The sequence below is a fragment of the Solanum lycopersicum genome, chromosome 9 (genome assembly GCF_036512215.1).
Source record: "Solanum lycopersicum chromosome 9, SLM_r2.1".
Taxonomy (NCBI): Eukaryota; Viridiplantae; Streptophyta; class Magnoliopsida; order Solanales; family Solanaceae; genus Solanum; species Solanum lycopersicum.
In genome coordinates, this window is record NC_090808.1 from 64860536 (window position 1) to 64888389 (window position 27854).

General features: G+C 31.3%; 4 protein-coding genes across 5 annotated transcripts; all 4 read right to left on the reverse strand.

The window, feature by feature from the left end:
• Positions 1-1702: 1702 nt before the first annotated feature.
• On the reverse strand, positions 1703-27467 carry LOC101255533 (thermospermine synthase ACAULIS5-like). 2 transcript variants are annotated; one of them, XM_069288904.1, is made up of 11 exons: positions 27422-27467; positions 5427-5728; positions 4526-4592; positions 4244-4338; positions 3914-4016; positions 3727-3815; positions 3465-3621; positions 3276-3351; positions 3100-3158; positions 2624-2760; positions 1703-2434 (listed from the first exon to the last, which is right to left on the reverse strand). In XM_069288904.1, exons 2-11 carry the CDS (start codon positions 5558-5560, stop codon positions 2356-2358), a joined length of 996 nt encoding a protein of 331 aa, XP_069145005.1. In that variant the 5' UTR covers positions 5561-5728; positions 27422-27467; the 3' UTR covers positions 1703-2355. The 2 variants fall into 2 exon arrangements, with proteins under 2 accessions (XP_069145005.1, XP_004247364.1); XM_004247316.4 differs by lacking the exon at positions 27422-27467 and having other exon boundaries at positions 5427-5766.
• Positions 9672-12029, reverse strand: LOC101254732 (G-type lectin S-receptor-like serine/threonine-protein kinase LECRK4). Its single transcript, XM_004247477.5, has one exon. The coding sequence runs from the start codon at positions 12027-12029 to the stop codon at positions 9672-9674; it is 2358 nt and encodes a 785-aa protein (XP_004247525.2).
• LOC101254423 (G-type lectin S-receptor-like serine/threonine-protein kinase LECRK1) lies at positions 12693-18868 on the reverse strand. The gene is made up of 6 exons (XM_019215583.3): positions 17715-18868; positions 17508-17621; positions 16875-17416; positions 16526-16681; positions 16394-16415; positions 12693-15227 (listed from the first exon to the last, which is right to left on the reverse strand). The coding sequence occupies exons 1-6, from the start codon at positions 18825-18827 to the stop codon at positions 12828-12830; spliced, it is 4347 nt and encodes a 1448-aa protein (XP_019071128.2). The 5' UTR covers positions 18828-18868; the 3' UTR covers positions 12693-12827.
• LOC138338196 (primary amine oxidase 1-like) lies at positions 24117-26941 on the reverse strand. The gene is made up of 4 exons (XM_069288947.1): positions 25642-26941; positions 25436-25549; positions 24803-25344; positions 24117-24515 (listed from the first exon to the last, which is right to left on the reverse strand). The coding sequence occupies exons 1-4, from the start codon at positions 26752-26754 to the stop codon at positions 24359-24361; spliced, it is 1926 nt and encodes a 641-aa protein (XP_069145048.1). The 5' UTR covers positions 26755-26941; the 3' UTR covers positions 24117-24358.
• Positions 27468-27854: the final 387 nt, after the last annotated feature.

Genomic DNA, 27854 nt, shown 5'->3' on the forward strand with positions numbered 1-27854 from the left:
CATGATCACCATGAATGAGGTGGTTGAATTTAGGTGTTCATATATAATTAAAGTTATATATTGATGCTGATGGATGAAAACACCACAAATTATTATTTGGTTAATACTTATTTAGAGAACTGATTTGGCGACTTATTATATTTATAAATTATAAATTATATCTATAAGGTGACGAGAGAAGCAGAGTCCACCACAACACGCATAATAATTGAGTATGGCACAGCGCATGAAACACAATCAAATGATTTCACGTATTTTTCGTTTCAATTTGTTTATCATATTTTAACTTGACGTAAAATATAAAAAAGTAAAAAAAAATTAAATTATGTCAAATATATTAAGATGTTCTTTAATTTTATGATGTTAAACATAACGTACTGAAAGTTTATCTACAGTTAAAATGTTATCAAAAAATTATTTTTTAAAGGACTTACGTAAATATCACTGAATGGTCATGACATATATCACTATACCTAATTTAATTAGTGAGTTTATGTATTATATATATTGTAACAAGAAATGATACATTACCTTATATATAAACAATAACAAAAAGGATTAACACTGTCGTACTTAATTGTGCAATATGTTATGTGACTTGTACTATTCATATTTTATCCATATTATTTTTATTTTACCTTATTAATATTCAGGAATAAGTTCCTATAGTGTTAGGAGAATCATATTTATAGAAAAAGAATTTAACTATCATCTTTATTCCCAAATTATTTTTTGATTGAGCGTCAACAGTTCACTATCAAATGTTTAATAGCGATATCAATAATTTAGGTTTAATTAATTGAGGGCTATAAAGATTATTTATGAAGAGTGAGAAAGTATGCAATTAGTTAAGGGCTATAATAATAATTAACGGTGGCTATTTTTCAAAGAAATTGACTTGCAATCCAAAATTAGGCCAAGAAAAAAAAAGCAAATAAACTAATAATTCAAGTCTCCCAAAATCAGCTAATCTATGTGCGTCTGAATCTTATTTTATTTCACTTTTTTTGAACTGTACAAATATATCGCCTGAAGAAGTACTAACATCTATCTACTTAGAAAAAATGAAAGCTAGATTACTACTATTCACAGTTGCAAGGTTAAGAGAAACTTTTTAGGATCTATCATTTAAGATAAAATATATTTTTAGTCCATTTTTTTAAAAAAAATAATAAATATTGCATATTCAAAACATATTACCAATCAAATAATTGATCTTAGACCCAGTACATCACTAAATTATTTGGAGATATTTTTTGTTATATATATTTGCTTTGAGTGGCCACAAGCATAGTTACCTAAAATATTGGAAGCTTTATCAATCACCACTAAATTATTGGATTTTTGCATGTCCAATATGACTTCCTTTTTTTAACATTTTATGGCCCAATCTTATTTAGTTTTGAAGTAGATTCATAGCATAGGGTCTAACACTTATTGGTAGTACAATAGTAATAGGAAAATGAAAAAACAAGGCATAAATTAAGTAGATGCATAAATCAGTATGCTAATTTTATAAGAACATTTTAATCGACTCGATTGACTCTCATTATTATTTGGCTAAATGGTAAAAAAGTGCCTTATTTATCATCGTCCTACAACTAATTTGAAAAAAAAATGGGCGTTCAAGGAAATGAATTTTTTTCTTCTTCTTAAAATGGTTAATAAACAAACTTTATAATGTGACAAAAAGATTACTCAGTAGGCTCAAAATTAAAAGATAGTATTCCATATTAAACCATATAGTAATTCAAAAAACAACAAGAAATTAAAATAAATAATTAACCCTTCTATTAGAGTAACAACATAGCACCCCCACCACTTCCAACAAAATAAACAAAAAAAAATACATATAAGAAACATAAGATCCTAAGATAACTTTGAGTTAAAACCGTAAAGATATGAAATCTGGTACTAACTCAACCCCAATAACTAGCTTATGAGGAGAGGTTTGTCAAAGTTCATATAAGGAGACCAATTTATCATCCCTCTACCGATGTGAGACTTCTTAACACTCCCCCGCATCTTCAGACCTCACCTCCAGCGTGAACACTTCTAAATAAGGCCCAATATCGATGAACAACAAAATGTAATGAGCCCGACTCAGATACCATGTAAGGATATGACACATGAGCCTAACTCAACCTCAAAAGCTAACACATGAGGAAGATTTGTCCAAATCTATATAAGGCGGCCGATTTCTCATCCCTTTACCGATGTGAGACTTTGTTAACAAAAACCATAAGGAAAAACTAAAACAAAAGGGAAAAAAAAATACAAATTCCAACTTTTTTTTGTTTTGTTAATGTGCTACACAATAATCATGTAGCCCTTTCAATTTTTTGTTCCATCATGTCATGCTTGATTGTGTCTTCCATGTCCATAAATGAATCTTGCATTCCCTTCTGAGTAAACATGAGTCTCATTGTTCAATCTGTCATAGTTCAAATATTCATATAAGCAAAAAAGTTGCGAAAAAAGAATTATAAACACGCAATTTATGTTATATACACTTACATGAAGAGTTACTTGCTAATTGTTGTCGTAAGTTAAGTGAAATTATGAGTTTATAACACAATTAAAGTACTAAAACAATAATTAATATAATTAAAATGTTCCTTACGAATTTCTAACAGCTTTGCTTAATGTAGAGGCTGAAGTGAATGTTTTCCCATCAAGATATCTATTTTCTCCATTGATCCTCTGTTTGATTCTTTGGTCCAATTCATCCACACTTACAACAAATGGAGTATCTGATGCCTACATCAAATCATCGATAATTTAATCAAAAACTATATTGTATAGCCGTTCACCAATATAATAGTACTTTTTTGTGTATATTATCGTATGATATACATAAAATTACATATTTTATACAAAATAGTGTATATTCTTTTTGTATATTGTTGTATGATATACATAGAATATACATGTAACACAAAATAATGTATATTCTTTTTGTATATTATTGTATAATATACATAGAATATATATATTTTATACAAAATAGTGTTTTTTTTTTTTTTGACTAGAAAATGTAATTATTTTGACTGACCAACCAGAAATATAACTTGTTTTAATTTCGTAAAGTAATAATACCATGACCCATCCCCAAGTGTCAGCATAAGATGGAATATGAGCTGAATAAGGCACAACATCTGTAATAAAAAAGAATAAATAAATGTTATTTAATATCATTTGAGATATATCAAGTTTTCAAGAATTACTATAACATAATGTAATTAATTAGCATGAAAAATAAGTTTTTCCCTTACATTTGAAAACTTGTTTCAAAGTATTGAAAATGCAAGAAAAAACTTCTGTATGACTGAAAATTCCAGCTGGTCCTGCCTGTTAAGTTATAATTAGTTAGTATTTATAAATTATTAATTCGAAAAATTTACTTTAAACGGTACATAAAATTTTAAGTTTCGATAAAATTTAAGAGATACAGTATGATGTACCTGAGTAACAAATATGCCACCTTGATTAAGTCTAGGTTTAACAATAAATTCATAAAATGATTTTGTATAAAGTTGATAACATGGTCCTCCTTCTATAGGGTCAGCTAAATCCCCTACAATTAAATCATAATGTTCCTCCCTCCTCTCTAGCTCAGCCCTACAAAATCACAACATATTTTGTTAATCAAGATTCATTAATTATATATAAAAAAAAATAATCAAGGGGTTAATTTGATAAATTTATAAAATTAAGGGATTAAACCTGGCATCATTAATAATAAGGTCAAGTCTAGGATCAGAAAATGCTTCTTTATTAACCTCCAAGTATGACTTGCAAAATTCCACCACCTCCTAAAAAAATAATGAATTAATTTTTTTATTAATTAACAATGTAAAATATATTTACACAATCGAAGAATCGAAAAAAAAGAGGGAAATAAGAGACTTACTTCATCAATGTCACACATTACAACTTTATCGACTGTTTTGTGCCTTAATAATTCTCTTGCTGTAGAACCTTCACCTCCTCCCATAATGAATATGCTTCTAGGACTGATAATTAAAGTGCATAGTGAATATAAAAATATAATTTTGCAAATAATTCAAAGGTTAAGAACTTTATGTTAAAATACATAGTTATAACGAGTATTTGAAAAATAATAATTATAAAGGGTCAAATCATGAAAGAGGCTATTTTTATAATTCGAATTTGTGATCTATAACTTTACTCGTTATGTCGAAATGAAATAATTAATAGAGATTGAACAAAGAGTTATTACTTCGAATGATGAAGAAGAGGCGGATGGACAAGACATTCGTGATAAATAAATTCATCTATCTCTGCACTTTGAAGCTTCCCGTCAATCACTAAAGCCTGTTACATTAGCCAAAAAAAATTATTTTATTATTCTCTATATAAAAAAAGTGATATATTTTCAAAATAAAAAAAGTAGAATTTATAAGATATTTATTTTTTAAATCAAATTTTTATATTATCGATGATTTAGTTGCAATCCTTTTTGGTAACCAAAAAATATACAAAAAAAACTCTAACTAATTACCTTTCCAAAGGGCTTCGTGTCCAAGAGTTGAATGTCTTGATATTGAGTAGCACCAGTGTGCAAAATGCTGCGCCAAAACAAAAATATTTCAAAATAATAGAAAAGAATATATTTATTTCAAATTTTAGTAATGTAAATATTTTTTTTAGGAGTCTATCACGTTGATATATTTAATATTATAGATTTATTAAAAATATACAACTTCTATATTTAAGTCAAATTAATACTATAAGATAAAAAAGTTATACTATTGGATATTGAATAGAAACCCAAGGACCAAAGAGTAAAATCATACTCTCTCAATTCGTTTTTATTTATCTATGTTTGACTTGACTCACTTCCTAAGAAATAACAAATAAAAGAATAATCATACTGTATCATTTGGATTAAAAAATATAAGTTTTTTGATTATTAAAAAATATTTATAATAAACCAAATTTTTATTTGTGTAAAGAAAACAATAGAGAAGTAAAGCTTGAACAATTTTATAAAATATATTTTAAAACAAATAAAGATAAACATCAAAATAACCAACTCACTAAAAGGTGTATCCTTTTCCTACTAATTACCCTAAAAAGAGAGCTTTTTCAAAAATTAATAATAATAATAATATAATATGCATATATATATATATATATATATATATATATATATATTTGTCCACCAAACACAAAAGAAGTTATCAAGAGGTGCTCTCTCTCTCTCTCTAAAAAAAAAAAAAAAATCCCAAATTTAAAAAGATACATATTCTTTTAAAAAACTGATTTATCAAGTAAAATCATATAAATTAGAACGAACTAAACAATTTGAAAAATAAAACTATAATCAAACTTATTACGATCATCATCGAGCTAAGTCTTATAACACATTAAACTTCAATCCAATTAGTATTATTATATACCTATTGAGAGCAAAACACCATCTCAAGTCATTATCAATTTCTTCTTCATACCAACAACTCTTTCTTGGACCTCCCACTACATGTCCATTTTCATTATTCAACACATTAGATAATGCTGCTGATATTTCACCCATTTTTTTTTAATTGGACAAAGGATATAAGAAGAGATAATAAAGAATAAGACTTCAAAGGTATAAGTAACAAATAGGTTTAAGGATGAAAAAAATTTGGAAGTTTAAGTGGAGAATATAAAGAGGAAAAAGAGTGTCATTGTAATCATTTAAGTTCATGAGTTGGGATAACTATTGAAGCAAGTTTACATAAAATCCTCATGGATTTTCTAAGACACAAATTCCAAAAAAATAATAATTAATATACAAAAATTAAATTAAAAGAACATTATAAGTGGGAATTCTAAGGTTGATTTCCTCGCGTGCGTTCTCTAAGTGTATGTTTATGTATATTTGGAATATAAAAATAATAATGAGTACTACTTTTTACCAATGTTATGGGGCTCTAGTTCTTTCTTTGTATTAATATTCTCTCCGTCTATTTTTATTTATCCAATTAATAAAAATCTGGAGATAGTATAGTATTTATGTCTGTTATATTTGTATTAGATAACTTACACTTTCGTCATTTTAATTTATGTGATGTTATTTGACTTGATACATAGTTTAATAAAGAAAAAAAAGGTTTTTGAAAATTATAGTTTTTAACAAGTCATAAGTAACAGTAGATTTTCCTTTTAGTGGCAACTGAATTAACGTGATGAATTGCATTAGAATCGCTAAAACCTTTTACAATATTTATATAAAAATTTGATTATAAATATTCATACTTATTATTGTCTCTAAATATACTAAATGGACAATTATTATATATTGCTTAAATAATCTTGCCACAACATCTTTTATTTATTGGACTGTAAAAATTAGTACTCTCAACACAATCACATTAAATCCTTTATTTGATTTTTAAATGATATTTTTTAATTTTTCGCCGATTGTTTATTATGCTTATTTTGAAGTTTAATTAATATAGATTATCTATTAAAACTCAAAATAATTTCTTTTTGACTATTTTTGTAGAAAATACTTATCATCTCACCCTAACATTTGATGAAAATATTTAGATGACAATAGTATATATTATATATATATACAAATGCTTCTTGTCCACATAGTAATTTATCAATTTTTATTAGTTATACTTATAGTTCATCATCTTAGCTTTTGCTTTAGCAACTTTTATCTTTTAACACATTTTATTTTTTACAAAATTATGGTAATTACAAGTGAGAAGAATAGTGGAGTAATAATGATATGTTGGAGTACAAATGCAACGATTCGATATAACATGATGGTTCAAATATGATTATATAAGCTAACTCACCATATATTGTAAGAGAAGCATTTGAACAATTAATTTGTTCTTTCTCTATTTAATTTTTTTTTACTTGATCTATAGTACGAAAGTCAAAGTAATTAACGTTTTATGAGAATTTGAATATATTATTATCAGTTTTTTTTTTAAAAAAAATTAACGAATATATTTTATAAATTATATAAAAAAAATTCTAAGTCATTGTATTTAACAATTCAAGATACTTAAAACATATTTTTAGGAATTACCATAAAAGATTTTTTTATGACCATTCAAATAGTAATAATACTAGATATTTAGTGACACTAAATTTTCATTTTATTGCCGAAAAAAAATATTTAGCAGTAATTGAGTATATGTCATTGCATCCATATTCACTAAAGTCTTTAACAACAGTTATATAATTATATAAAATATGTTATAAATACATATATTTATCATTACCATGAAATATAAAATAATTACTACAAATTATTTATTGTTATGTAGAGTAATCAATTAAGACAAATAAATTTACACAAAGAAACTACATACGTCACATGTCTTATAATATCACTTCAATTAGAAGAATACACAAATCACTAATAAATTTAGGATAATTATTGCAATTAGCAAAACAATTGTAGTAATTTTTTAAAATATTTTTTTTGGTGAAGAGAAGACATGATAATGTCAAAAGCACTAAGAAGCTAGCAACAAATGAAACAACTAGAAAAGGTCAACATACATAAGTGAAAAAGTATATATTTCTTTGGGAAAAGAGAGATTATTATTTATTTATTTTAAAAAAAAAGTATAAAAGAAGATGATTGAACACAAGTGTAGTGGAGACAAATACCCAAAATTAGGGTTTTTTTTTTAATTCTCAATTTTTTTTTGAAGTGAAACAAATAAATTACTTTGAGAAAACTTGTGCAATAAAATGTTGGCGTGCAATGAGAAACATCATTCATAGTTATTCATTTGTTGCTCAAAAGATGATAAAATGGCGTGCTAAACCAAACGTACTCATCATCACTATCACTCCCTTCATCAAAACCTAACTCATCTTTCCAACAAACTATACAATAAAAACAATTCAAGCTTATATATCTGCATTGACAGTGTAAAAAATATTTATATGTATAATCAGATCACTTATATATATCATGATCATTAGCATTCTTAATAAAATTAATGTAACTAGCGCACTATCGTATATGTGAAATTACATTCGCAATATGACAAATAAAAATTACACTATCAATATATATTACTTCAACTTAGGGTGGGGGACAAGAAGGAGTAATGTTTCAAATATATCCCTTTTGTTTTATATCAATTTTCCATTTCGTCTTTACACGTTGCCTTTTTAAGAAACCTTTGAAACTTTATAAATTTATTTACACTTTAAAAATAAAAATCGTAACAGTAAAATAGGAAATATTATTAATTTTTATCTTAATTATATAAACAATAAATAATTTGAGATAACTATTTTTAATAACGTAAACAACTAATATGGAACGAATAGAGTATGATTCGATAGAAATGTTACTATATCTAGTGGTAATAAATATATGCATGCGAGAAGGTTTTAGATACGCAATCATGCATTTGCATTTTCACTAATCATAATGGCACAACATGTAGATATTTCCATTGTCACCTTAAAAGATAGATTTCAGGCTCTCGTTCGATCATAGATTTTGATATTAAAATTTAAAATTTTGAATTTTTTATATTTTAATTTTGAAACTTGAATATATATCTTATAAGAGGAAGTAAAATTTCTTTCAGTAATCAAGACAAGTAAATATATTTTGAAAATAAAATTTTAATATCTAATATATAAAAATTTATGATGAAACGCTACCTAAAAACTCACAAATCATGGAGGATATAATTAATTTATTAAGTTAGGTGGAAATACTTTAGTTAGAGATATGTTATGAAGGAAACATGTATATTACATGGTAGTTGTGTTTTTGTGAGACATTAAAATTACTTATCTAACTTTTGTCACCATTTTTTGAAACTTGAGGGACCCTTTTAAATAATTCAAAACTTTGATGATGTCACTCTTGGCATCAGCATGACTTCTGTTAGGCCTAAAAGGAATATTTTACCTGATTTTGTTTCATCTCATCGAGGTTCGAAGGTATATTTTTTTCTTATCGATGAGCTTCTAAGAGACAATGCTGAATAATTGATATTTCACTTTATTGTAAAAAAAAAATAATCAATTTTTTCATATACTTGCCCTTCATTTCTAGCTTATTTGATTAAGTATGTATGTAGTTGTATTTTTTCCTTTTCATTGTGCCTTTTTTCATTAAAGCTTTGTTATGAACGAGTCAGGACCAGTATGTGCAAAGCAGCCCAACACCGAATTAAGAGACTACGTATGAGATCCGGATTAATTAATACGACTTGTGAGAGAAAATTAGACTTATGCAAATTGTTGAGTCTAAACTTCTCATCGATCTCCCTTCTATGGTCTATCAATTCCCTAGTTCTTACATTCAGTATTTCTACATTTCCGTTTGAGTTTTTGCTATTTGCATTGTTGCGTTTACTTTTCGGATTTGTAATTGAACTCTAGTCTAATTAAATTAGTTAGAGAAGCTGGTTAGTGTTGCATAGAGTTGAGTTCATTACAATAGCATCAGAACAAGAAATGCACAACACAACAGAGTAAATAAAGTTACAGCAAACATGACAAGGGAGAAATTGAAGCACAAACTATAAACTTGCAAAAGTAACAACTCCCAAATTCTAAAACTTGGAAAATATTAACAATATGACAATTTTCATTATTCACTTCCAGTTCTTCGTCTTGCTCCGATGCTACTCCCTGATGATGATTTAAACAATCATTTAGTGATACAACATTGGAGGAACTCCAACCTCAGTTATGCCTTCAAGCATTTGCATCACCATCTTCATTGAAGGTCTAACAGTTGGATCAGGATGGACACACCACAATCCCACCTTAACGAATCGTTCAAGTCTTTTAATATCATTCAATATTTCAGGATCACTCCTTGCAAGTTTGTCAATTCTACCACTTCTCGCACAGCCTGAAACCCAATTTACAAGCAATAAATCATCACCTTCATCGTCTTCACTCTCTTCCTCTACCCTGCTAAGCTCAATATGCCTTCTACCACATGTGATCTCTAGTAACATTACACCGTAACTAAAGATGTCAACTTTGGGTGTTATTGGAGCATTCTTTAGCCATTCTGGTGCTAAATATCCCACTGTCCCTCTTGCGCAAGTATCTGTTCTAGTTTGATCCTTCTTCAAGAGTTTTGATAGCCCAAAATCTGAAATTTTGGCATTGTATTTGCTGTCAAGAAGTACATTCTGAGGCTTTATGTCACAGTGGATGATTGGAGAATCACATTCTTCATGCAGATAAAGCAGTCCTCTTGCAATTCCTAGTGCCATTTCAGTTCTGTGACTCCAAGTAGGCAGTATTTCTTCCTTGAACAAAAAATCTGATAATGCTCCATTTTTCATCAACTCGTAAACCAAAATGAAGTGATTATTCTCAATGCAAAATCCTAATAGCTTTACCAAATTCTTGTGATGAGTTCTGCCTATGATTTTTAGCTCTGTCATGAATACGTTCTCACTTGGCTCTGCAACGTCTTTCATCAGCTTCACCGCAATCTCTATTTGAACATCCTTTAACTTGAGATTCCCATAGTAAACTTTTGCAGAAGCTCCTTTTCCAAGTTGCTTGCTGAAGCCATTAGTTATTTCATGCAACTCTTTGTATGTGAACTCGCGGAAATTGATACCTATTCTTGATGAATTTGGATTCCACTCTCGTTTTACAAGTCTACGAGGAGCAGGATGATAGTAAAAAGCCAGGGCTCCAAATAGGACAGTAAGTGAACTGGTAGTTATAAGGCCAGCAGTGAGATGGGCTCTCGTGTTGGATTTCTTTTTTGTTGATATGTCATCTTTAGCTGACTTAATAGGCACCTTGATGAAGGAAATGCTACCTGTGGTCATAGAAGTTCTACGGGCGTTGAGTATAGGAGTACGCCTCTTGTGACATTCATTATTGATTAGAGAAGCAGCCATGGCAGAACAATCTTCCATGACAACCTTCTTGCATCCCTCCTCGTCGACATCACGATAAATTTCATAATCTCCAACCTCATTGTAAGGCATGTCACTGTCCTGAATAGACTCTAATGTGAAATTTCCAGTAGATAGATGATCTGCACAGAAGTTGATTATTGTCTCTGGATGACAACCTTTGGTAGGATTACTTTGATCCAAGAAGACATACCCCGGAAGACAGTCACAATTTACAGTTTCATTATCATTTGAGCTACACAGTCCATAAGCCCCACAAACAGCATTAACCATACATGGCTCTGAAGGGATCTTGAAAACTCTAATCCAATTTCTACCATTAGTCTTATGATAAGCGTACTGCTGGAAGTTGCCAAAACTGTCTATAGTTGCACGGTGGTAGTAGTCTTCAACTGGGGTTGGCTCGTTCGATGGAAAAGAAAAAATTGTGTTATTTTTATCTTTCACAAGGTACAAAGATGCATTCCTCTGGTCGAAAACTAAATTCACTTCACCGTTTCCTTCATCCTCTTCACTACTCAGCCAATATCCTGCATCCCCAAAACGATACGCAGATAGTACCAATTTTCCATCAAATTGCATTTCTAGCATGAATTTCCCTTTCGAGTAGTTCAAATTCCCATTTGAAATAGAGTTAGAATAGAGCTTTCCTGCTGATGATAAAGTTTGTCCTGGCAAAAGTGTATCAGTAGGAGAGTTAAAGCTTTCCCAAACATTATTTGAACTTGAATCTCTCAAGACAAGATTTCCATCATCTTGCATGGTTCCCAAACTTGCAGTCCCATTGCTAATCTGTTGAACTGTGCCATTAGCATAGTTGAGCACAAGCTGGCCACCATCTGTTAGACTAATAGTTGATCTTATTTCAGCTGGATTGTCGCGATTTGCTGACCAGACAAGTGGTGTTTCCTGGATTTTGTTAAACCAAATTCCAACTAGGAATAGGGTATCTGAAACAGGATAAAATCCGAAGGCAAAGTCCCCAGACAATGATAACAAAAAACCATTTTCTCCAGCAGTGAAAGTAGTACCTATGCTAATATTTGGATTATTTTGACCATTTGACTGATGATGAAGGATTAAAAGGAGGAATGCAAGAAGATTAAGAGATATTCTCATCTCAGTATGAAATCAGAAGGCCTTCTTTTAAACAATAGGAAGTAACAAATGATTTCTTATACACATTGGCTCACTAAATTTCTTGATCTATCCAGAAATTGTTTGTAGTATTAAAGCCATCAACTTTGACAATTTTTTTCTAAAACAACTCTCTTTGACTATTAGCTAGTTTGGACTAGAGAATTGGTCATGATAACGCCCTTTTCGGTCTATCTATTATTAATGGTGAAAAGAATGATTGAAAACAACACGAGTTGAAAATTCAACTTATGATATATACATATACCTGGTTCATTTTCCCCTCAATGAATATGTGAGGAAGGAGTTCAGCATCTGCTTGATGTTGACATGTTACCAAAATCACATTGACTGGAGCTTTGACAACTTTTTCATGCTTCATAGTAAGTAAAACTCTAACTAAAGAGAGAGGATTTAATGACCAAAGATACAACGGTTCATTAACAGTTTCAAGAAACACCATGGAGATGCAAAATAATTCGTAGTGCTTCGTGCATAAGAATTTATACTAATGCTTCTCCAATATTGGACTAATCGATGATCCATTTTCTGCTCGAGAATGAAGTGATTGCTTATTACCACGGACTTGAACACAAGTACTAGTGACATTAAAGAAGACTCTTCAGAAGGAAAAGTGTAGCTCACTTGAGAGAAAAAACACAAACTTTTGCACCAGAGAATTATGAGAAAAAACACTGAAATCCAACTAAGGTCTAATGACTAATAAAACAGAAGGACACTTAATTGTTGAAAAAATTACAAGATAATACAGAAAATGACTCATATAGTTGTATCAACCATAGGAGGAACACCTAGTTCTATAGTTCCTTCCAACATCTGAACAAGCTTTGCTGCAGATGGTCGTAGATTCGGCTCAGGACACAAGCACCATAGGCCAACCATAGTCATCCTCTCAAAATTGTTAAAATGTAACATAATTTCTTCATCAAGAGTAGCAACAGCTCTCAGCTTCTCGTTTCTCACGCAATGAAGAACCCAATCGACTAAGATCAACTCGAGCTCTTCATTTTCTTGGCCGATTGGGTTCAAGTCCATGTGCCTTTGGCAGAAAATAATCTCAAGCAGCAACACACCAAAGCTGTAGATGTCAACTTTGGTTGTGACGGGCACGTTTTTGAGCCATTCTGGTGCCATATAACCCATGGTTCCTCTAAAATTCGTGTTTGTTCGCGTCTGGTCTTTCATAAGAAGCTTTGCAAGACCAAAATCAGCAATTTTTGCAATGTTGTTCTTGTCAAGAAGGATATTTTGTGGCTTAATGTCGCAATGAATGATCTGGTTCTCGCACTCTTCATGCAAGTATAACAGGCCTCTGGCAATGTCAAGTACTATGTCACATCTGAGCTTCCATCTTGGTTTTTGCCCATCGCAAAAGATAATATTTGACACAGCCCCATTTTTCATTAATTCATAAACAACAAGCCTGTTGGTTTTTTCGTTGCAGAAGCCTAACAAATGTACCAGATTTTTGTGATGTGTTAGGCCTATCACCCTTACTTCTGCCAAAAATTCTTTATCATCACCTTGTTCAATTCCATTTCCTAATTTCTTCACAGCAACTTCAACTTCTTCATCCTCTAACTTGAGAATTCCGCTAAAAACAGCACCGGAAGCTCCTTGGCCTAATTTATTCTTGAAACCGTTGGTAGCTTCGTGCAGCTGCAGGAACGAAAATGCCCTTAAATTCATCTCAATTGCCTTTCTTTTAGGAGGGGTTTTGGCATCTCTATATTTCTTCACAAAAGGGTGATAATATATAGCAATTGCTGCAAAAAGCGGAGCGAGTACTGAACATACTGTCACACCTGCTACCAAAACACCCTTTGATACAGGATGCTTTTTGGTTTGAGTTTTCGAAGAGTTGCTAATTTTAAGAAATGCAACCATGTTATTTGTATCAGGATTAATACTTCTGGCATTCTGTATTGGCATCCTCTTCTTGAAACATGTTGAATCATTAAACACAGCTGCCTCACAAAGACAATCATTCAACACTTCCTGCCTGCAAAGCTCCTCTGTAGTTTCAAATACCCTTTCTAGTTCAGAATACATCCTATTAGGGAAATCAGTATTAGAGATCCTTTCAACGTAGACATCCGAAAGGGAAGAATTCGGATCACAATAATCTTTCATTTCATTCGGATAACATCCTTTAGATGGATTGTACTGATCCCTTGGAGAATAGCCTGGCAAGCAACTACAATTGACTTCCTTATTATCAGGTGATTGGCAAAAGCCATATACACCACAAATGTTATTCACAATACAAGGCTTCACGATAACTTGCATCGCAATATTCCAACCGCTCCCATTTACTTTTCTGTGGAAGAGCTGTTGGAAATCTCCTTTATCAGTGATCATAGCTCTGTGGTAATAATCTCGAACTGAATCAGGCAAGTTGGCTGTCCATGTCATGTTGGATATGATTGAGCTTCCATTTGTAATGAACAAAGTATCACTGTTGTTGTCGAAGACCAGTCTTACATTATTATTGTTTGCAGTTATAGAATTCCAGTAGCCAATATCAGCAGTTCTATATGCAGACAAGACGACATTCCCATCTCTCTTCTGCACCTCTAGTCTATACTTCCCCGTCGAGTAATCTACTGTCCCATTGGCACTGGAAAACAGCGCCTGCCCCATATCAAGATGTTGACCAGGCAAAATTGTATCTGTTGGAAAATCAAAGCTTTCCCACAAGACACCTGAGGATGAATTTTTCAGGACGAAATTTCCATCGTCTTGCATAGCAGCATGACTAGTGCCTGTGCCATTGTACAAAACGAACTCTCTACCATTAGTATCTGTCAATACGAGGCGTCCACTCAACGTCAGATTAACCTTTGATCCAGCATGAACTGGATCATCGCGATTGGCTGACCAAACGAGAGGTCTATCGAGGATTTTATCAAACCATATGCCAACAAGGAAGAGTCCAGTAGTGTTAAGATGGTAGAAACCAAAAGCAAAATCTCCAGAGGATGAAAGCCAGTGTGAAGATTCAGTTCCAGCTGTGAGATGGGAACCAAGAGGGACAATATTGGTAGTTTCTTGACAGAAAGAGCTAATAAATGTAACATAAATTGAGACAAACCACAACAGGATTTTCCAAGAAACCATTTTTACACAATGAATTGTTGGAATCTTATGGAAAATACTTTATTCTTTTTGAGATTTTATAACTTAGATATATAAATGAAGAATAAAAATCTTCTAGTCAAAAAGCCATTATCAAAGACTTGCATATTATATAATGCACAAGGCTATGACTATGAGGTCACTAGAATGTGTGGAATTCTTTTCATTTGTTTTGCAATATTATTAAGCCTCTACCTCAATTTATGTGACACCATTTGACCAACACAAAATTTAAGAAAAAATGTAGACAAATGAAATTTGTGGTCTAAAACAAATTTTAGATATTTATATGACTATAAATCATTTTACTATCGGTAAAAGAAAAATTTGAAAGTTAAATTCTTCTTACTATTGAAAGATGACATTCTTTTGGAACGGATTAAAAAGGAAAGTCTGTCACTTGAACAGACAGATTACATTATCTAGAAATAGTCTATATGGATCGTGGTAAGCCAAGTCATGAAAATGACAGGAAGATTATATGCACCATGTAAATTGGGAGTTAGACTAAAATTAGTACTAGTCTTCTTCTTTATATGCATGCACCTGACTAGTCTTCTTTTTTTATACTTTTTCGACTCGACACAGAGTTAAAGAAAAGTAAAAAAGATTTTTGAATTATGTGGTCTTAAACATATCAAGTGAAAAATTAAAAGCAAAGAGTTGCAGAGGAAAAAAAAAGGGAAATAGACATTTTTCTTGCTGCAATGGACTAAAAAGAAAAGTAAGACAAACGAATTAAGTTTCTAATGATGATGTAGTTTTCCAACCTAGTCTTTTCCTGGAAACTGCAAGTCTTCTGATACTCCAAGTTTTGTTGAAAAATCTTTTGATCATGACTTTAGTAAATACATGAATTAAATTTATGAAAGTGATCTTTATCAATGAGAGTATTATAGAAGACTCAGTCAACCTTGACAGCCTGATGAAAAGTCATTGATCAAATGCTCTTTCAACTAACACAATTTTTATACATCTCATGAGTCACAAAGTCAGACAACTTTGTTTTATAATATAAAAATCAATCAACTTTGTTTTTCAATCAATAAGACACTCAACTATTCTTAAATATAGCTTTAAGAAAATTTCGGGACAAGAGTATCTATCGGAAATATAACTTGAATTGGTTAAGTGACTTGTTGGGGAAATAGCAGTAGTTGAGTGACTTTTGTAGCAGTAATTCAAACTTTAACTTGAGAAAACTTGATGCTGCACCAAGAGAACAATTTGGAAAAGAATTTCTTGATGCTAATTTGGTAACTCATCACACATATACGTGAATATTATTAGATTAGCATAGAAATACACGTGCAACGCACTAGTCCAACAATGGGTTTCTTTCAAAGAAATTTGTTGGACGGAGCTCAAAAGCATCATAGAGTGTTGGCATTATAGGATAATCTTCTTGGCAAGGTACATGATGGAATCCGAGTGTGTACCATAGCACAATATCCTCCTTTTCAATTGATCTATTCCTGCATACATTAAATTTTTATACTATTACTAGCAAGTAGTTTTCAGGTTAGTTATCCCATATTTTAACGATAGTACGTGCAGTTATCTTTAGATGACCAGATTGGGTAACTACTTATCTTATTCTTCAGTTTACTATTTTTTCGATCTTTTTTATGAATTTTTACGTGTTGCTAGAACAAGAGATGATTTTACCTTCCACTCCAGACTGTGAGTCCATCATCACCATGACTTCTATCAGCATAAAATCCAGCAGCCCATCTTTCTGACTTGTTGTAAGGAGTCACCCACAGTTGATACTTAGTATAAGCTGCTCTAATTTGAGGATAATCATCATCTGTTAACAAAGACATTGTTGGTCTACTTGGAATTAGCTTATACCCTACTTCATTTCCAATTTTACTCTTTTTTTCAGTATTAACAAACAACAATTCAGCTGCTTCAATCCCAAGTTGTGTCCTGCCTTCAGATTCTGTTTTCATAGTTTCTTTAACAACACTCCAATAACTCTTCCTTGGTGACGTTTTCTGATCTTTCACTCTTGTAGTTTTCAGTTTGGCTTTCAAGAATGAATTTTTACTACCATCCACATCAAGATCAATGCGGTACGTAAGGAAATGATCATGGTTCACTGCAACTGTGTTTTCTGCCACAAGGGTACCGTAAACATCCTGGTTTATTTGTTCATTGTTCGTATATTTCACAGCCTTCATCTCCATAATCCCTGTTAGACTTGCCTTCGCCAACGAAAAAAGGAACAATATAAGACAGAAGATTAAAGTGAAAATGAATTGACTAGCTAATATATAGTATCTTATTGATTCTTACTCCAACTTTAATGGATCCACTTTGTTTGAACTCCCAATCAAGTATATAGTCATAATTTCCAACTGTTGCTACCATTCTGATTACCAAGTTAACTTCTTTCTGTCCCTTGGTGTTCTACAAAAGCCATATAGTTAATTATGTCAATAGAGTGATCACAACTAAGTAGAGAAATTTTCAGTTTAGAAGGCTTATAAATGTTCCACGTACTTCATTTTCTGTATGCCTCCATGCAGCATTGCCAGCATATCGTTCAAAAATGCAAATAGCTCGAGGGACTTGTACTACTTGACTTTCTGAATCAGCCATGTAACCATCCATATACTCCGCATTGTTTGGACAGTCCAACGACTTGACAAGGGTACTAGCCGCTCTCCCAAAACCAAATTCACCAGCATCCATAAATGTTCTGTAGTACCATTCAAATGTTGGATCCATGTAAGGCACGAATATCTCAGAGGGATGACCTCTATAAAGCACACGTCGATATTCCTTTCTCACAGCATCGAATATAGAAGCTGTAGATATGATCATCCCTGCTCTAGTATTGAATCCAACATGAAGTTTCCAATTAGCCCAACTAACTTCATGACCTTCGATTTTTATCCTGGAGGATCCTGTTTCATTGCAAGTAACTGATCCCTGGCTCGACGAATTGAAATCAGCATCTTTTGCTTCAGGCAAGGGGGTCCTGAATCTATCCAAATACTCGATGATCTTCATTGATTCAACATCTACTAGTATAGTGATTCCTTCAATAGGCCTTGCCCAAATGTTAGTAGTCCCTCCGCTATAAAAACATGGAAGACTAAGAACTCTAATGGTCTTATCCTGACCAAACCATCCAACTGATAGTGGTATGCAGCTGACTTCAGATATATTCAAGCCCCTCCGTGAAATCGATTCTTGAAATTTAGGATTACTCAATGGCAGGATGCTAGACTGTATAGCTTCATTGGAAGTAAAAGGAGGAAATCCATGACCTGAGTACAATTTTTGTGATATGATAGAGCTAGTAGCCAAGTCTAGTGTGAGTTCATAGGACTCACCATTAGCGCGAACTACTACCCTGGCTCGACGATAAGGAAAAGAGGCATTGTTTGATTTATGAAAGGAAAGCCAATTGAGGACATCATTCTTTTCTGGTTCATCAAGATCTACATCATGAAATGTTACATTGGAAAGGTGGGATTTTTGAATAATGACTCTAATTTTGTTGATTTCATCAGGATTAAGAGGGTCCAAAGGATGACTTTGACAATTAATTGAAAAGAACAAGAAGAAAAATGCAAAAGAAATGTGTAATACTTTTATCAGTTCCATCAAAGAAGTGATGCTCTCAATTCATATGATGTTTCCACCTATACAGCTATCTTGGTTTTATAAACTTGTTTACAGTTTTACATAATTATCATAAAAAAAAAAAAACAATTTTATATACTTCTCTGTTTCAATTTATTTGGTTTGTTTGAATTGACACAGAGTTTAAGAAAATAAAAAAATTTTTTAAATGTTATAATCTTAAATTAAAGATACGCAAAATGTGTCAAATATTTTATATATTTTTCTTCTCTTTTCGATTCTGTAGTGGTTATATAAAATTTGTTGGATCACGAGAAATGCATTTAACAAATTATTTTTACACCCTGTTGACAATATTTTATAGAAAAGTCAACAAATATTATACTAATCTTATTGAGAGACTGGTGCTTCAACTACTTGTTTGCATTGAGAGAACATCATAATCTGGTGTCAGAGTGTTCATTGTACTTTATATCGAAACATATAGTATTTTGAACATGTTCAAAATCAAGTCAATTGCTCAATTAGTTTCCACATATAAGCAAATACTATTGTTTCAAAATTCTTTAAATAAATGGCATCTTCTGAAGACCTTTAACAATAATAATACTAATAACTTACATAAATCCTATAATATATAATCTAAATTATATTATATCTTTACTTTTTCCTATTTTATAAAAATTTATGTATAAATTTAAGGAATCCCATAGTGTAATTCAATAATTACATTCTGTCCCGACAAGTTTAGTAATTACAAAAAATCCCTTAAATGTGTTGAGCCGTGATACTTTAGATTGTAGTGATACATGGTAAATGATACATGGTAATTTAAAACTGTTGAGAAAAAATAGGGGGAAAAAACGGTAAAGTTATGTTGTTAGTAAAACAGCTTAATTTGTGGTAACAAATCATTAATCAGCATTAAATCAGCAATTAATTGGATATTAATTTCAAATTTTTATCATGCCCCTTCTCAATTCTCATCTTATGTTTGTTTGTTCGAACAAACTATCAATTTATTTGACACCTTTTTTTTAGTTGAATTACTGAAATTTTATCCATTTTATAGTCGCACAAGATATATATAATATCATTCAATTACTACTTTGGTGCAGTCGGAGGATGATGGACAAGGTGGGAGAAGGAAGAAGAAAGGGCTGAAAGAGAAGATAAAGGAGAAATTCACAGGTGGAAAGCACAAGAATGAGGAACCACATCACCAAGCACATGGTGTTGGAACTCGAACCACAACAACTACTACAGAGCATGAGAAGAAGAGTATGATGGAGAAGATCAAGGAGAAGTTACCCGGCCATCATAATCATCACTAGATAAAACGCTGGGGAATAAGAAGAATATTGTTGTATTCATCATGTCGTATCTCTTTCTATTTTATATAGTGCTAGTTGCTTGTGTTCAGTTCAGTATATGCTATCGTAGTGTAATTGTTGTTATTATATACATGAATGTACGTTTGTTTCAGTTCCAGCTGTTATTTGCTTGTATTAAGCCTTTCTACATATAATATGAAGGCATAACATGATTGAAAAAAGTAAAAATTTAAGGAATTCAATAAGTGAATTAACTAAAACATTATAACATGTGATACATATCTAATACATGTATCAGAAACATTGACTAAACAATATACACACTGATTCTATATGTATCATCAAGTACAGTGGATGACGCATTTATTAAACTTAGTGAATGATACATTATAACAATTTTCAAAACATGTATCAGTACATCAACTAAACAACTAATACCTTACTGATACATGATATTAGTTTTCAGAAATTCATACTACATGCAAAACATGTGATACATATCTACTACATGTATCAGTGCATTGACTAAACACTGTACACACAGATTCTATATGTATCATCAAGCACAGTTGATGACGCATTACTAAACTTATTGAATGATACATTATAACAAAAAAGAGAAGAAAAGACGAACTGATGATGAATTAATAATAAAAAGATGTTGGGTTAATACGATTACAGATTAAGAAGAAAAAGACAATGATGGATTAAGAATAAAAAGAAGAAACCAATAAAATATGCCAGAGTCTTTGTTTGAATCCTTCTAAAGATTCATAGGATCATGCAAAGATTTTTTTCTATTTTCTGCCCCATTCTCATCAACAATTCCCGTCCTCTCCATCCCCGACTGTCGGAGCTTCGGAACAGCCGCCGCCGCCGCCGGCGGCTGAGATGGATTGTCACCGGCAGTGGGTGTGGAAGTGAAAGACATATGAAATTCTAGAGAAGGGGTTGTAGGGTTAGTGATATCTGATGAAAAACTTCTGAGAATGATTAAAAGGGAAAGGCATAAAAAGAAAAACCGATGATTTTGACGAAAGCTGGAGACTTTGTACTAATCGATGATGGAGTAAGAAGAACAATAAGAACGGGAGAGAAATTGTGCAGTTTTTTGAAATTTCAAATTTTTTGAATTTTGAAATTCAAAATTTAAAAATTGAGTGTTTTAATTAAAATTAATTAAAATTAATAATTCAAAATTCAAAAATCTGATTTAGAAGATTGAGTGTTTTAGTGGAGAAAAAATAGGCATTATATTGGGGGATTGTGTATTATAGGAGAGAGAATGTTATGTATCTATACACTTCTACTAAAATTTTAAAAAAAGGGAATTATGTAATATTTAAAAAAAGAAGGGAAAATTAGAGAATATAAAACTTATAGTTGTGTATTTAAGTTATTTTTCCAAAATTTATTAAAAGAAATGAAAAGGCCAACAACTTTATTGTTGCTTCAGATCTTACTTATGGAAGGATTTGTTGATTTTTAATAAAATTTGTATAATTTCTTCATTTCAAATTAGTTTTTTAAATTGTACTATTATTTATTTTGATAATATGTTTTAAAAATTTCTATGCTTTATAGTTTTGGATATGTAGAGTTTTGATTTTATTTTTATTTTTATAATCTTGGATTAATTTTCAAATTTTTCTAGTTTTTTGCATTTTCTAAAATTGTATAAATAAATAAAAAACAAAAACAAAAATTAAAAAACTCAAAATTTAAATAATTTTCAATATGGTGCTGAGGTGACTTAATTTTAGGATGGATTAAAATCACTTCAAAAAAATTAAGGAGATTTTAAATATCCATATGCTAGTACACTAATTTAAAGGCTAAAATAAATTGTGTCGTCAAGTTCAAGAGTTTTATGTGTAACCTTTTCTAACTTTCTCCGACTACTAGTTTTTTGGGGGGAAATTACGTAACAAAGTAAATTTATACTATTTAATTACTCATCATAGTTATAGTTTGCTATAATTACCACTCGCGACTAACATTATACATTAATTACGTGGACTGACTTCGAGTTTGTATAATTAGTCACGTTCGTGTATGTATAATTCGCCAAAAAATATAAATACATGTGTATAATATACAATTATTTAACCTATATACATATACAATTCACCTTTCTCCTCCCTCTGTCAATCTCGCTCGTCTCTCTCCTCCCTCTCCCAATCTCGCTTGCCATTTATACAAATGTACATGTATAATATACAATTATATACAATCATATACATATACAATTCACTTTACTCTCACTCTCTTCCCTCTCGATCTCGCTCTCTCCACCCTCTCTCGATCTCGCTCGTCACTCTTCTCCCTCTCCTAGTCTTGGTGGCCTCTCTCCTCCCTCTCCCAATCTCTCTTATCATATATACAAATACATATGTATAATATACAATTATCTAACCAATATACATATACAATGCACCTTTCTGCCACTTTTTCCTCCTCTCTCTCCCAGTCTCGCTCATTTTCTCCTTCATATAACATGTAGCTACAAATTGTATTATCAAATTATAACTATGAAGAGTATTTAATTAATTTTAAGTGGCTATATGTGAAAGTTTTTTCTTTTTTTCAAATGTCACATCTTTTGTGCCCAAAAGTCCATAAGTCAATCGCTTAATTAATTTCTACATATAAGCAAATACTATGTATTGCTGCAAAATCTTTTAATAAAGGGAAAATTGTATAAAATAGCAAACTAATAACTTAAATTAAATAGAATAGCTAGGGTTTGATTTAATTGTGCTCCATAGCAAACATTATCTAAATTTTGCCAGCGTCTCTCTCCCAGGAATCTCGCTCGCCTCTCTCGCTTTATACACAGAAGTGTATAATTTTGTTTCTGTTTTGTATAAAGCGAGAGAAATTGTATATACACATGCAAAAATGTATATCTTCGTGTTATACACTTAATTATACAATTTACAAACATTCTACTTCAAAAATTGCAGAGAAAAAGGCCAACGAATTATACAATTGTGAATTATACAATTGTAGTGAAATACAATTTTCTCTAGCTTTATACAACAGAAGTGTATATATTGTGTTTCTGTTTTTGTATAAAGCGAAAACATATATCTTTTTGCTATAAACTTATAATTATGCAATATACATACATTTTAATTCGATTCAACTATATGCAAAGCAAATTATACAATTGCAGCGAAATAGGCCAACGAATTATACAATTTAGGCCAGCGAATTATACAATTTAGGCCAGCGAATTATACACTTGTATATGTATAGCGAATTATACAATTTTTATGTTTGCTATGGAGCGCAATTATGCAAAGTTTGCTATATTATACAAATATGAATTTTTTGTTTGTTATATGTGAAAGTTGCCCTTTAATAAATGGGCATCTTCTGCCACCTTTAAACTTTAAATTTTATATATATATATATATGTATGTATGCAAAATTCAACTATGACTAAGGCTGACTTTCTTTAACTCGATAAGTTAATTTGGGAAAAGTATTCTCTAAGATCAAAAGTGAATTCGGAATTTAAAGTTTATGAATCATTTTATGTATATATAGTAGATGTCGAACATTCTTTGATTGCTAGGTATGTTATTTCTATAGATTTTGAACTTCCTTAATGAAATTCTAGCTTCATCACTGATTTTAAGTTATTGATAATGTTTACCTACTTATAAATTTTGTAAGACTAAATTTATATATTAGTCGCCGGACAACAGAAAGAATAAGTCATAATGGAATTTTTTTAAAAAAAAGATAGTATAACTACAAGCATCGGATTATGATCATAGAAAAAAAGAGAGTAAAAATTATGATAAGAGCTTTCTTTTCGGATTATGACTAGAGGAAAAAAAAGTAAAAGAGTAAAGATTATGATAAGAACTTTCTTTTCGGATTATGACCAGAGGAAAAAAAGTAAAGATTATGACAAGAGCTTTCTTTAACAATAATGATAAAAAGTAGTGATTATGACAAGAGCTTTCTTTAGCAATAATGATTTTATCGATTGTTTATTTATATATCATAAATGATGTCATTATCCATATTATACAAATTTATTTTGACTTTAGCGAAAGGATGATGTTCTTGACATAGATGGTAAAATCAAATTATAGTGATAATAATAATGTTGATGTACTATAATGTATGATGCGAATTTCGTAACTCATCGCACATATACTCAAATCATATTAATTTGCATAGAAATACACGTGCAACACACTAGTCCAACAATCGGTTTCTTTCAAAGAAATTTGTGGGCCGGAGTTCAAAAGCATCATTGATTGTTGGCATTATAGGATAATCTTCTTGGCAAGGTGCATGATGAAATCCAAGTGTGTACCATAGCACAATATCCTCCTTTTCAATTGATCTATTCCTGCATATCACAACACAAGAAGAAAATACTAAAAAACATTCCAGGAAAGTAATATCTAAGAAGTAGATGAATTTAATTCAGATTTCTTTTTTCAACTAAAACGACATTAACATTAATATGACACGTAAATTTTGGAGGTGTTACGATCCATTTGTAAGTATGAGTATTCAAGTTACATGGTCGATGTGAGTTGATATGTCTAGATGTGCCAACTTAGGTCAAGTTTGAGTGTCTGTTTATGTATGATACCTATTTCATATTGATATAGAGAGACAAGATGATTTTACCTGCCACTCCAGACTGTGAGACCATCATCACCATGACTTCTATCAGCATAAAATCCAGCTGCCCATCTCTCTGACTTGTTGTAAGGAGTCACCCACAGTTGATACTTAGTATAAGCTGCTCTAATTTGAGGATAATCATCATTTGTTAACAAAGAAATTGATGGTCTACTGGGAATTAGCTTATAACCTACTTCATTTCCAAGTTTACTCTTTTTTACAGTATTAACAAACAACAATTCAGCTGCTTCAGTCCCAATTTGTGTCCTGCCTTCAGATTCTGTTTTCATTGTTTCTTTAACAACACTCCAATAACTCTTCCTTGGTGACATTTTCTGATCTTTCACTCTTGTAGTTTTCAGTTTGGCTTTCAAGAATGAATTTTTACTACCATCCACATCAAGATCAATGCGGTACGTAAGGAAATGATCATGGTTCACTGCAACTATGTTTTCTGCCACAAGAGTACCGTAAACATCCTGATTTATTTGATCTTTGTTCGTGAATTTCACAGCCTTCATCGCCATAATCCCTGTCAGACTTGCCTTCACCAAACGAAAAAGGTTAAATGTAAGACGAAAGATTAAGGTGAAAATGATTTGACTAGCTAATATATAGTATCTTATTGTTTCTTACTCCAACTTTAATAGATCCACTTTGTTTGAACTCCCAATCAAGTATATAGTCATAATTTCCAACTGTTGCTACCATTCTGATCACCAAGTTAACTTCTTTCTGTCCCTTGGTGTTCTACAAAAGCCATAGAGTTAATTATGTTAATAGACTGATCACAACTTAGTAGAGAAATTTTCAGTTTAGAAGCTTATAAATGTTCCACGTACTCCGTTTTCTGTATGCCTCCATGCAGCATCGCCAGCATATCGTTCAAAAATGCAAATAGCTCGAGGGATTTGTACTACTTGACTTTCTGAATCAGCCATGTAACCATCCATATACACCGCGTTGTTTGGACAGTCCAACGACGGGACAAGGGTACTAGCCGATCCCCCAAAACCATATTCACCAATATCAAAAAATGTCCTGTAGTACCATTCAAACGTAGGATCCATGTAAGGCACGAATATCTCAGAGGCATGACCTCTATAGAGCACACGTCGATATTCATTTCTCACAGCATCAAATACAGAAGCTGTAGATATGATCATCCCTGCTCTAGTATTGAATCCAACATGAACTTTCCAATTAGCCCAACTAACTTCATGACCTTGGATGTTTATCCTGGAGGATCCTGTTTCATTGCAAGTAACTGATCCCTGGCTCGATGAATTGAAATCAGCATCTCTTGCTTCAGGCAAGGGGGCCCTGAATCTATCCAAATACTGGATGATCTTCATTGATTCAATATCTACTAGTATAGTGATTCCTTCAATAGGCCTTGTCCAAATGTTAGTAGTCCCTCCGCGATACAAACATGGAACATTAAGAACTCTTCTAGTCTTTGCCTGACCAAACCATCCAACTGATAGTGGTATGCAGCTGACTTCAGATATATTCAAGCCCCTTCGTGATATCGAATCTTGAAATTCAGGACTACTCAATGGCAGGCTGATGGCCTGTCTAAGTTCATTGAGAGTAAAACGAGGAAAGCCATGACCTGAGTACAACTTTTGTGATATGATAGAGCTAGCAGCCAAGTCTAGTGTGAGTTCATAGGACTCACCATTAGCGCGAACTACTACCCTGGCTCGACGATAAGGAAAAGAGGCATTGTTTGATTTATGAAAGGAAAGCCAATTGAGGACATCATTCTTTTCTGGTTCATCAAGATCTACATCATGAAATGTTACATTGGAAAGGTGGGATTTTTGAATAATGACTCTAATTTTGTTGATTTCATCAGGATTAAGAGGGTCCAAAGGATGACTTTGACAATTAATTGAAAAGAACAAGAAGAAAAATGCAAAAGAAATGTGTAATACTTTTATCAGTTCCATCAAAGAAGTGATGCTCTCAATTCATATGATATTTCCACCTATATATAGTACTAATTTCTGGGAACGTGTGTTTGCAGGTTTGTCCAATGTCCATTGTTATTATTGTTAAAAAATATATATATTCAAAGGTTGAGTAATAAAATAGAGAATGTTGTAATCAACCATTGACTATTTAAAGCATGATATCCGTACCCCTATATAAAATACTCATCTATATCTATTTGAATAGCATAAGTTCTATAGAGCAGTTGGTTGTGACTTTTCTGATACGTTGTGATTTTTTCGAAAAGTTATAAATTTTTTTAATGATTTATGATTTTTTTAAAGAGTTGTAATTTTTCTAATGAATTAAGACTTGTGACTTTTTTTAATAAGTTGTCATTGTCTTCTACATAATAATGGAAAAGAGATCTTTATATTCAACCTTTAATTGTGAATAGTAATGGGCAATTATTATTCAAATGCAGATTTAATTTCTAAATTTTACATTCATTGAATTGTTTTGGTAAAGTTTAAAATTCGTGGCAAGAAATTAAGTTTGTTTAATTTATGTATAATTAAAATCAATTTCAATAGTCAATTTTCAAATTTGAGTAGAAAGAGGTAAAAAAGAAAATTTGGGGATAACCTAAAATTATTTTAAAATAGTATAATTTATATAAATCACATAGTGTAAGACCTTAAATTACAGTATCTTCTTTTTTTTTTATTTTACAAAAAAATTCTTAAAATATTAATAATCGGATACATAAGTTTCATCCGACTACATTAATTGTGATACATTGTAAAACTTGTCTGTTGCACTTAATAAGGAATATTAACACAAAATTAATTTTATTTCCCAAAAATAATGCAGGTCTGGTTTTATTCTTCTCAAATCACGTAGATCTGATTTTCTTTTTCGCAAATCACGTAGAACCTGATTGATATCAATCCATACCAATCTTTAATAGCTTCACAAAATCAAAAACTAATTTTTCACTTTCTCCATTAATTTGAAATCCTGAATCTCAAATCTGTCATTGCAGATGATTGGAGAGATGGTTCAATTATATTCAATTGCTCTGATTCTTACAAGAAAATTTGTGTAATTGTGCAGG